The sequence below is a fragment of the Glycine max genome, chromosome 15, assembly GCF_000004515.6.
Source record: "Glycine max cultivar Williams 82 chromosome 15, Glycine_max_v4.0, whole genome shotgun sequence".
In the NCBI taxonomy this organism is placed as follows: domain Eukaryota; kingdom Viridiplantae; phylum Streptophyta; class Magnoliopsida; order Fabales; family Fabaceae; genus Glycine; species Glycine max.
The window spans coordinates 50,089,325-50,101,985 of NC_038251.2; the positions used below are offsets into that span (position 1 = coordinate 50,089,325).

General features: G+C 34.0%; 1 protein-coding gene across 1 annotated transcript; it reads right to left on the reverse strand.

The window, feature by feature from the left end:
• Nucleotides 1-9,468: 9,468 nt before the first annotated feature.
• On the reverse strand, nt 9,469-12,184 carry LOC100778383 (serine/threonine-protein kinase WAG1). Its single transcript, XM_014767509.2, has one exon. The coding sequence runs from the start codon at nt 11,130-11,132 to the stop codon at nt 9,696-9,698; it is 1,437 nt and encodes a 478-aa protein (XP_014622995.1). The 5' UTR covers nt 11,133-12,184; the 3' UTR covers nt 9,469-9,695.
• Between the last annotated feature and the right edge of the window lie 477 nt (nt 12,185-12,661).

Genomic DNA, 12,661 nt, shown 5'->3' on the forward strand with positions numbered 1-12,661 from the left:
ACTTTCCATAAACAATCTGGTCCATCTTATATAGTAACACAGAACCATTGCAATTTTCCTCACAATCCAACGTGATAGAGCCACAATGATCACTAATGTCACATATACTTGATGACATAGATCAAATATGGATAAGCGTCATGAAAATAACATGCAATGTGATCTCATTCATGTTCATTTCCAACTAGTCCAAACTTTGTTCTTTATAGAGATCAATCCAAACACAATATAAACATTACAAACAAAACAAGCTCAAAATAAAATGATAACCTTCAACTTTGTTTTATAGAAAATCAATCTATACAAATATCCGAAAAACATGGGACTCCCACTAAACTAAGGTACTATAAGGAGTCACTCTCATATGAGCAGTGCGCTCATGAAAAACTTTAGTTACCAAAACTTTCATAAGTGGGTTAGCTAACATATCATTAGTCCTTAAATGTTCTGTGAAAAACTGTCTATTCTGAACTCTTTCTTTAACAACCAAAAACTTGATGTCAACAAACTTTGATTTGGTTGCACTCCTATTGTTATTGGAGTAAAGAATTGTTGAGTTATTGTCACAATAAATCTTTAATGGTCTTTCAATGCCGTCAACCACACGCAAACTAGTAACAAAATTTCTCAGCCATATCCCATGGTTGGATGCCTCAAAACAAGCAATGAACTCTGTGGCCATGGTCGAAGAAGCTATGAGAGTCTGTTTAGTAGACTTCCAAGAGATAGCTCCTCTAGCTAGCATAAATATGTATCCAGATGTGGAGCGTTTGCTATCTTGACATCCAGCAAAATCAAAGTCTGAGTACCCAATGATCTCCAAATTCTCAGACTTCTGATAAGTGAGCATGTACCCCTTTGTTCTCTTTAGGTAACGCATCACATGTTTTGCTACTTTCCAATGCTACATTCTAGGATTACTCAAATATTTGCCCAGAACTCCTACTACAAATGCTATATTGGGACATTATTGGGGCATAAGGAATCTTTTGCATCTCTATTCTTTCAAGGTCATTATTGGGGCATTGTTTGAGACTAAATTTGTCTCCTTTAGCTATCGGGGTATCTCCTGGTTTACTATCTTTCATGTCGAATTTATCTAAGACCTTATCGATATAACTCTTTTGTGACAACCTTAGGATACCTTGAAAGCGATCTCTTAGTATCTTGATTCCTAATACAAAAGAGGCTTCCCCAAGATCTTTCATCTCAAAATTTTTCATCAGAAATTTCTTAATCTCTTGTAAAAAGCTTATATTGTTGCTAGCAAGCTGTATATCATCGACATATAACACCAAGAATGAGTATTTACTCCCACTAAACTTGTGGTATACACAATCATCAATTGCATTTGCCTCAAAACCATATGAGGTAATGACTTGATGGAACTTGTAATATCATTGACGGGAAGCTTGTTTCAAACCATAGATGAATTTATTTAGTTTGCAAACCATAGACTTTGAGTCACCTGATACAAAGTTTTTTGGTTGTATCATATAAATTGTTTCTTCAATATCACTATTTAGAAACACAATCTTAACATCCATCTGATGTAGCTCTAAATCATAATGAGCTACTAGTGTCATTATTGTTCTAAAAGAATCCTTTGAAGATACTGGAGAAAAGGTTTCTTTATAGTCAATACCTTCCTTTTGGGTAAATCCTTTAACGACTAGACGAGCCTTATATCTCTCGACATTGTCCTTTGAATCCCTTTTGGTTTTAAATATCCATTTGCAACCTATTGGTTTCACACTTTTAGGCAATTCGACAAGATCCCAAACGTCATTGTCTTGCATAGATTTCATCTCATCCTTCATGGCATTGATCTAGTTTTGAGAGTTAGAACTACGCATGGCTTGACAAAAGTTAATTGGATCATCCTCTATTAAACCAATGACATCCTCATGTTCTTGGAGATAGATAATATAATCATCAGAGATTGCACTTCTCCTCTCTCTATTAGATCTTCTTAATGGCACTTCTTGAGGTTGTTGAGGTTGTTCTATAGGTATTTGAGGAAGAACCTCATTGTCTTGTTCTTGAACAATGTCATCAACAATAGTTTGAACATTGTTTTCTATTAATGGAGTTGTTTCTTGAACAACAATAGGTATGAGGACTTGAGCACTGTCAATAACAAGTTCTTCCTCAAAGACAACTTTCTTTATGTTCTCTTCCTTCCCAAACTCAACTTCCTCAAGAAATCTTGCATTTCCTATTTCAAATATTGATTTTAAAGTGGGATCATAAAACTTATAGCCTCGAGAGGGTTCAGCATAGCCAACAAAATAGCAGCTAATTGTTCTTGAATTCAGCTTTCTTTCATGTGGCCTATAAGACCGTGCCTCAACTGGACAACCCTAAATACGCAAATGCTTAATGCTTGGCTTTTTGCCAGTCCAAAGTTCATAAGGGATTTTATTAACTGCTTTACTTGGCACCCTATTAAGGATGTAAGTTGCGGTCTTTAAGGCTTCTCCCCAAAGTGACTCTAGCAAAGAAGAATGACTAACCATACTTCTCACCATATCCTTAAGAGTTCGGTTTTGTTGTTCTGCAACACCATTCATGCTAGGTTTTCCTGACATAGTGTATTGCGGAACAATTCCACACTCTTTGAGAAAAAGCGCAAAAGGTCCTGGACGTTGTTCTCCTGATCTATCATATCTATCATAATATTCACCACCACGTCAGATTTGACAACCTTAATTTTCTTTCCAAGTTGAAATTCCACTTCAGCCTTGAAACTCTTAAAAACGTCTAGGGATTAGGACTTCTCATGTATCAAATAAAGGTAACCATATCTAGAGTAGTCATCTATGAACGAGATAAAGTATTGTTGCCCATTCCAAGATGGTGTCGGAAAAGGACCACAAATGTTCGTATGTACCAATTCTAAGATGTCTTTAGCTCTTTCGGCACCTAATTTCCTTATGTTTGTTCGTTTTCCCTTTATGCATTCAACACAGACTTCAAAGTCTGATAAATCTAAAGGTTCAAGAATTTCATCCGACACAAGTTTCTGAATTCTCTATTTAGAGATATGACCTAAGTGTTTGTGCCATAAAGTGATTGAATTCTCTTTTAATTTCCTTTTTGTACCACGTGAATTTGTTTGCAGTATTTCATTATAGGAACAATTAACATCCAACATATATAGATTATCAATTAAGGAACCGGAACCAATCAAATTCGAATTCTGGTAGAGACTAACTTTATTATTTCCAAATGAACAAGAAAAACCAAATTTGTCCAAACTAGAAATAGAAATTAAATTCCGTCTAAAAGATGGTACAACAAAAGTCTCAAACAGATCCAAATGAAATGCAGTATTTAATTGCAATCTAAAAGTTCATATAGCCTCCACTGCAACATTTTTGCCATCACCAACAAATATGAATCTTTCATTATCACTTGGCAGTCGGCTCCACAGGCAACCCTGCATGGTTACACTTATGTGAGTAGTAGCACTAGAATCTACCCACCAAGTATCTTTAAGTATGAAAGCTAAATTAACTTTAAAACAAACAAGAGCAAGAGATTCACCTTTCTTTACACGCCATGTGGCGTACTTGGGACACTCTTTCTTCATGTGTCCAGACTTCTTGCAGAAGTAGCAGGTAAATTCTTCATCCTTCTTTGGTTTCTTTTGCTGAGAAGACCCTTCAGTAGCACCCTTAGTTTTCTTTCTTTTCTTATTCTGAAAGGTGGAACTTAAATGAGCACTTTTAGATCTGTCTCTCTACAGCCTCTCTTCCTCTTGCACACAATGAGATATAAGCTCATTAAGGAACCATTTGTCCTTCTGAGTGTTATAACTCACTTTGAATTGCCCAAAGTGTGCAAGAAGTGAGATCAAAACTAAATGCACGAGCAAGTCTTCACCAAGCTCTAACTTAAGTGCTTTCAGTTTAGATGCCAAGTTAGACATTTCCATTATGTACTCCCTTATATTACTTTTGCCCTTATTCTTCATGGAGATGAGTTTAGCCAAAAGGCTACTCGTCTCTGCCTTCTCATTTTTGGCAAAGTACTGTTCAATTTCATCAATAAATTTCTTTGCATTTTCACCCTCAGAAGTAGAGCCCCAAAATGCTTCTGAAATAGAGCGCTTCATGATCATAATGCACATTCGATTGGAACGATCTCATTTTCGATTTTTACCTCATTGGAGGCTTCCGGAGTGGAAGTGGGTCATTCCGCTCTCAGTGTCAAATCCAAATCCATCCAGCCGAGAATAATTTCTACGGCTTCCTTCCAGACCTTAAAATTTGTCTCATTCAGCATAGGGATATTGTTCACTTGAGCAGATACATTTGCAGCACTAGCAACAGAAACTGAATAATAATAAAAATAAAAATAATTACATGCTCACAAATAAGCCAATAAGTTATATAAAATATATACATAACAAGACATATGCAAAATAGTTCACATAACAAACTCATCACAAGATACCTAGCACAACATTAATTCATAGTCTTTGGACAGAGAAATTAATTTGTAATTGGTACTCTCAACGCAATGATCAAATATTGACAATAAATTCTGTCAAATCATAGTCTTTCTTTGGACCGACTATAATTCACATGAAAATACTTTATAATTGTCACACATTTATCATCACAGGTACAAAATTATTTGGCCAAATTGTGTCTTCTTTTGGGCTGAACACAATTGGCATAAATAATTTTATAATAATATCTATGCAATTTTAATTAAATTAATTTACGCAATAGAGATTGTTTTAACAATATATTGTTTCAATCAACTCAATCAAAATTACCAGACATTAAAAAAAAGGAATAATTTTGAGGGTTTGTAATTTCTGAATTTACACCAAAACATAATGGGAACCACCAATTAATACACATAATTCACAAATAAAAACAAGAAAAACAAAAATAAAATGCAAAAGCCAAATTGCATTTAATGATATGCAACAGGGGTTTTCTTATGATGATATAATAAAGCCAAAGATTATGTATCACATGTATATCATGTCATGGCATGTATGGCATGGATTCATGGCATGTATAAGGAAACAAAACAAACATGTGAATGAGAAACAAAAATGGATGACTATTCTGGAGCAAAAAAAAAAGTTTTTTTATGGAATCCGAACGTAAAACATGAACATGCATATGATGATTATTATATCGTGATCGAAAAGAAAACAAAATTTCCAAACTTACAATCATAATTATAATTGCAAAGATAAAATCACAAAATAAAATTAGGGTTCATGTAATAAAATAATATAGGTATAACACAAACCAAATAACTTTAATTCCCAATAATCTAACAATAATGATGGCTCTGATACCACTTGTTTGGCATTTTAAGGATCTTAATAAAATACCAATAATCACTAGAAACACATTACGTTAGATTATCATCGGAATTGATGAGTCTGAGAAACTATTAGTTGTGTTCTTCCTCAACCAAATCACTGTTTTCCTTTTGGGACCTTAGGTTTCTTGTTAGATGGAGAGAAGAGAATACAATTTCTGATTTGGTGTATTGGAAACCACAACCTTGCTTTAGGTTTTAACCTGTTAGAGTTCTCATTATTTCCTAACGAGCCAAATTGGTTTCCACTTATCAAATCCATATTAATTTTTTATGATAGTCCAATAGACTCACCAAATTAGATCACTTTTATTGAGCCCATAAATATAAATAACTAATATAAATTATAAATATAATTTGTCGTCCACACTAATTAATTAATTAAGAATTATAAAATTCCTAACATATTGTTGATAATAATCCTTCGAGGGACTCGAATTCGAATTTGAATTCATTGAGGGATGATGAGAAGGAGAGTTCTAAGAAGTCTTTGAGCCGGTATGGTGGAGCAAGAAGTGGAGTAGATGGGGATTGATACACGTGGCTCATGCTAGCGTGATAGTGATTAGGTGTTGATGATAGGACATTTTGTCTATCACGTTATTATTTCACTTCACGACATGAAACTAATAACAAATACTAAAATGAAACATAAAAAAATGTTAGGTATTCAGATGAAAAAAAATGAAATTTAGTATATGAAAAATATATTTAAGCTTTTTAAAAATAAATACCAAACCATGAAAAATTAAAATTCCCAACTCAAGATTTTCATAAACCATGAAAATAAATACCAAACGTTTCTTATATGCATAATATGTAAGTAAAACTATTTCTATATACCAATGAGATTGGACATAGTAAAAGAGGTTAATTTATGACAATGTAGCCGGTTAGTAATTTAAATCTCTTTTGAAGTGGTGTCACATTTAATATGCGACAGTAGTCAGTATATCAAATAAGATTTCTAAAAAAATGAACGTGAGGGAGAAATTTTTTTCTAAAATAATGATTTAATATTTAATTTCCTAATATTTTCTTCTTATACTCGTATAGGCAAATGAAACAACTTCAATGTCCATATATACTTTACTCATTAGGTATTTACAACATGTTTTTGACGAACTAATAAAATATAAATATTAATATTAATATTAATATATTACAATACTAATAATAAAGATAGTATTAATTTAAAAAATCTATCATTTTATCGATAATTAATTTTTTCAAAAAAAAATTGAGAATTTGTTTGAAAAATTTAAGTCTAATTAATTTCACTCGGATAAATGACAAAAGAACTAGTATTATTTAACTTCATTATAAATTAGTTAAAAATATTAATTCTAAACACATTTTCTCCGTTTTAGAATATGTGATATTTTAAAAAATATATATTCTAAATATAAATCTTAATAAATACTTAGTGGAACTAACGTTAACCGGAGAGATAAAGAGATATTAAAAAAATATATAATATTTTTGAAAAAAAATTAACAAATTAATTATATTTCTTTATATCTGTACAAAAATCTTAAATATTATATATATATATATATATATATATATATATATATATATATATATATTTAGAATGGAAGAGAGTAATAAATATCTCAAACGTATAACATGCTATAATTAAATAATTACTCGTACTCAATCTCTAGACCCATTTAATGCATGTATATCCCTTTTTTTTTTACACAATGCATGCATATCCTATTCAATACGGGTACTTTTTTGCAAATACTGAGTCCTATTGCCACCTCAAATAAAATTGCATGACAGCATCATCTTTGAGTGTTATTGTTTGCATTTAACCACATTGGAACTTGCAACCAAAAGCCCAGTCGTGAATGCCGCAGTTATAGACCCGTTGAATATGCATAAGAAATACTCCTTCTTGACAAATCTCATAATAAATAGAGCAAACAAACAAAACTAAATTAGAGTCGTGTGGGAAATTTCTACTCTTCAACATAATTATAGGCCTTCTAGAAAATTTGAGTAGAATTTTTTCATTTGGTAAGCATGATTTAAAGCTTTCCCAAGCGGTGAAAGGTTGTAAAATGGGCTATATGCCTTAATGCGGGTTGCGATTTAGAAGAGGTCCAAATTTTTACTAAGCACACCCCTTCCCCTTTTATATTATTATTACAAATATACCCTTTTAAACCGTATTTTCACGCTCCTTATTTTGTTATTCTTTAAAATCTTACTTTCAACCCCCTTTTATATGAATTTTTTTCTATAATACTTGGGTAGAGCCAACAAAGTCTTGGAAAATACTAGTAGAGAACCACTGGAGGCTTAGAGAATACTAAAGTGACGTCTATAAATACTTTTTAAAAGAATACTTGGGTGAAGCAAGGAAAGACATTTTGGAAAAAAAAAAATACTTGGGGGATTCAATAGAGACTTGGAGAATACTAGTTGTAAGAGCTTGTGATGGCTTCAGAAGAAAGAATACTACAATTGGTGCATGTGTTAGTGAAAATTTTATAAGTGTAGGGATTGAACATTGATGTCCTAAGATTATGGGTGAACTAGTATAATTTATGTGTGTGTTTTATCCTTCTTTATTATTTTTTATTTGTTGCTTATTCGATTTCTATTTTAGAAAACCATATTTTACAAAGGTATATCATTGATATAACTCAAAATAAGATTTTGCAAAACAAGCTTCAAAGATCAAAAGCAACAACTACTTTTCTTGAGAAAAGATAAAATCAGTATCTACATTAGTTAGAGTATGAACTTTTAGAAGTAGCTTTAGAAGTCATATTTTATTATATAATCATTTTCATCCAAAGACTATATAGAAGGATAAGTTCCACTCCGAACAAAGCTTATGAAATTAATCCAAACTAATAGCTTGAGAATTTTTCTTTTATAAATTGTGTGTTCTTTTGTAAAGAAAATCATAGTCAGTCAAGTGTCATTATTTAATCTCTTCTACTGATCTTTTGATCCACTTCATTGATTATTTATCTTTGGTCAGGACTTGGTATCTTCTTTGCGTTCCTTTCTTATGAAATTATTCAAGTATATTGGAGAACTTTCAACTTTAGAATTAATGCTTCCAATCACTAATACATGTCTTCTAACTCGTAAGGTCTGGTGTGTGCTTCTAAGTAATGCAGACACGTCTGTTTTTACTAATCTTTGTTTCAGCTTCTATGATCCCTTAGTTATGTGTAGCTTTTGATCTTTATTCCTTGATTAAAACTACCCCAAACATCATGCTTTTAATCATATGCAACTTTTGATATCTACACTTTAATATGGGAAGCATAAGTGCCTGGTATCTACACTTTAACATGGGAAGCATGAGTGCCTTCGTAGCTTTTGAACAATTCTCCTTCTCATATAGTCCTGCTTCTGAACATGCAGAATCTATGTGTGAAAAGCTTCAATTGTAGACCTATATTTCACACCTTTTTCATGCTTTTGAATTTTAGTCTTATCTAATTAAGAATACTCAAAGCAATCATTAGTAACTAAATAACTTAAGGTTTGCTTCTTGATGATTTGACATTATTAAAACTCTAGCTTCTAGAGGAACTTTTTCTCAACAAGTAATTAGTACCCATGATAATTTTTTTAATAAATGTGGCATCTCTAGTAACTTTTGTAATCCAATAACAATCTTAATAAGCAAAATTACTTTTGTCTATGTTCTTGACTATACAAATATTTTCCAAAACATAATTTTAGGTGTGTATAACAGAGAAGAGAGTCCAATAAATAGAAGGAAACTCTAACTCAATGATTAAACTGACAGCCTTATAAATAGTTGCATTATCAATCAATTTACACCAAATCTGAGGCTCCAACCTTTATAATTATATCTCTCATTTGTTTGACAATGAATTCTTTATCTTTTACCTCGTTAGAACACTTTATAGCCTTCAAAAGCATGAATTCACTCTCTAAAACATCCATGAAATTTTCTTAATAGAGATTAGTAATTGATAAAAATTGTTGAATTGCGCACGATAAACCTAAACAACCTAACCTAATTACAAGTTACATAAAATTATTCGTAAAATAGCTAAAATGCTAAATTGAAAGCAAGAAAGAAAGAAAAAAAAAATAACAAAGACAAAGATATTAACAGAAATCAGTTTGATGTATATATATCATTTGTGATTCATGTACAACAGTAAACCTGTGTCACGAAAACTACACTCAATGCACACCCAAAATTGAAAACTATGGTCACAAACTATCCTCTATATCATGTATATGTATATATATATATATATATCTTCCAATGTCTATAAAACTCCATCCAAAACACAAACCGAATAATGAACGCAGAATTGCACGCTTATTACCTACCTAACCTTGTAATTATCATCAACAAAATGATAATAATTATTATTATTATTACTATAGTTTGAAAAGAAATTATATTTACCCCCTTTGGTCCTCACAACATGCCCTAGTCTCTTCCACCACCACCACCACCTCTTACTCTTGCAACTCACTTTTGACTTATTCCTTCTCATCAAACCCTTCAGCTCCGGTGGCCGATAAGTCCTAATCAAAGGCCACTTAATTCCATCAAAAAAACGGTGTCGTTTAATCTCAGTAGCACCCTTGGCGCATCCTAGCCTCTTCTTAGGGTCCTTCACCAACAACTTCTCAATCAAATCCCTCGCCTCAGTCATCCCAGGCTCCTCTCGCTCCGCCACGTGGACAAACCTCACATCCTTGCTCGACGCTATCTTGCGCAGCGTGCCCTCCTTGCTACACCCTTTAAACGGCGTCGTCCCGTACAACAACTCGTAAACGAAAACCCCAAAAGCCCACCAATCCACGCCGTTACCGTGACCGTTACCAGAAACAAGCTCGGGAGCTAAATACTCGTGCGTCCCAACGCTCGACCGTGAAAACGCCGTCACCGGTTCCGCCACGAACTCTGCAACCAATTTTTCTTTTCTCCTGTCTTGAGATCGATGACAGTTATAACTGAAACAACCGTTCGTGGGGCCCACTCGGCGTGGGGAGTGGGCCCGAAAGTCGACACAGGGTGCCACGTCAGATTTGAAGCACAAATCGAAATCTGAGAGCATGACATGGCCATCTTCACGCATGAGGACGTTCTCTGGTTTAAGGTCGCGGTAGACGATGCCGAGCGCGTGGAGATACTCGAGGGCGACGAGGACCTCGGCGGCGAAGAAACGCGCCGCCGCGAGGGGGAGGCGGAATTGGGGCTGCCTGCGGAGGAGGGAGTGGAGGTCGCCGCCGGGGCAGAAATCGATGAGGAGGCACGTGTAGTGAGACACGTCGATGCGCGCGTAGAGCGTGGGGAGGAAGGGGTGGTCGAGCGTTTGGAGAATCTCCGCCTCGGTCTGCGCGTGGGAGAGTTTCTTCGCTGTGAGGAGGTCTTTATCAACGACCTTGAGGGCGAAGTGGGCGCCGTCGTAGTCGCGTAGGCGGCAGAGGAAGACGCGGCCGAGGTTGCCGGAGCCGAGGTGGCGAAGGAGCTTGAGGTGGCGGAGGTGGAGGCGCCCGTCGGAGGAGAGATTGACGGCGGCCTGGATGGCGGACCAGTTAGGGTCGGCGCTCCGGTGGGGAAGGCGGTTGGTGACGGCGGCGGTGGTGTTTTCCGCGGCGGAGAATGTCGAGAGACGGTCGTTGAAGCTGAGGGTGAGGCTGCTGGTTCGGGCTAAGCTGGCTCTTGCACTGATGGTGGTGCGGTCGGTGGTGGTGCTGGTGAAGCTGAGATCGAGGTCGGTGTCGGGGAACAACAATGTGGGTTCGTCCATGGTTGTGGTTTTGGTTCTGAGAGATTAACGTTTTTTTTTTTTGTATTTAAAAGGACGGGAAGACAGACAAGGTGGGGCCGAAGGTTCAAGAAGTTGACCTAATTGGAGCATTATATATGAAGATATGACTTTTCTGTTGTTCCTCTTTATGTCCTTGTACTATCCCTTTAAAATTATATGGTTTTAATAATTTTTAAAATTAAATATTATTATTAAATATTAATGTAGCTGTGATCTAATGTTATTTTCATGAAATAACATCTAAATAGCATGGGAAGCAGCAGTATAGAAGCCAAATTCACATCGGGACATGCACTGATCATTCAGAGGTTAGGTTGACCAACTGGAGTTCACATACTCTATTGCTTTCGTTCTTATTATTATATCATTATGGAAGTTTGAATTATTACTGTATTTATTATTATTGTTATTAGCTAGTTTCATTTATTCATAAAAAACTAGGTTGATTCACTTGGGGTGAGAAAAAATTATAGGAGTAAAGATAAATTATTTTACCATCAACCACATAGATCAATTGGTATGCATACCAATTATTCCAAGCTTTCAGTTTAACTAGGTTTTGTGTTTAAATTCTAAATATGTAACTTGTTGTGTTAAATGTTTTTATTGCTCATAATTATCTTATTTAATTCGAATATGATTGTGTAAAAGAAAAATATTATTTTATGGTATAAGAAACGAGTGTCTATGATCTAGATTATTCTTTTCATGATATGTTGTTGAGATTTTTAATTGACAAGAACCTGTTAATAAAATTCTTTGTTTGCGTAGAAGGATACGTGCAGGGAAGAGAGAAATGATGGTGTAGTAATAAAATTCTGTATTTCTAACGTTGTTGTTGAATAGGTAATAGTGACGCTCGTAGTAGATAAATGCTGCTAGGTAGTGAGTAGTAGTAATTAATTGTTTGTGTTAGTTCTTTGGAAAATGGAATGTGGATCGAGTTGTATTAATTCTACAAAATTCATTTGAATATAATAGCTAGAGCAGATAAGGAGTTGGTATCATGTTCGAGGGTGGTATCTTGTTATACAGTGAACAGTCCTTAAGAATGGACTCAATTGTGATATTTTACTTCCATTGACATTTGGCCAAGTCATTCTTTTCCATTTTGGTATTTTGGGTATTAATTAAGTCATTCTTTTCTTTAAGGAGTTCTTACATCTTATCATATAATTTTGGTGAAATAGTTCATAATTATCCTAAATGCATGCATTGAGCTCAAACTATGATACCTTGACTTGAGTGACTCATCAATTATTAATTAAATAACTTATTAATTCTTTTTATTTTATGAAATTAATATAGTATACTATATTATAATGCATATAATTTGTAAAGTACTTTTTTTTCTCTCAAATATAAGCAAATCACATTTTCTTATATTTCATTTAATGGGACTATATTCAAAATAATTATTATTAGGATAAAAAAAATTATGTTTGATATCAAATTTTAATAAATGATAATTTAAGAAAAATATTTATTTATTTATATTGAAAATCATA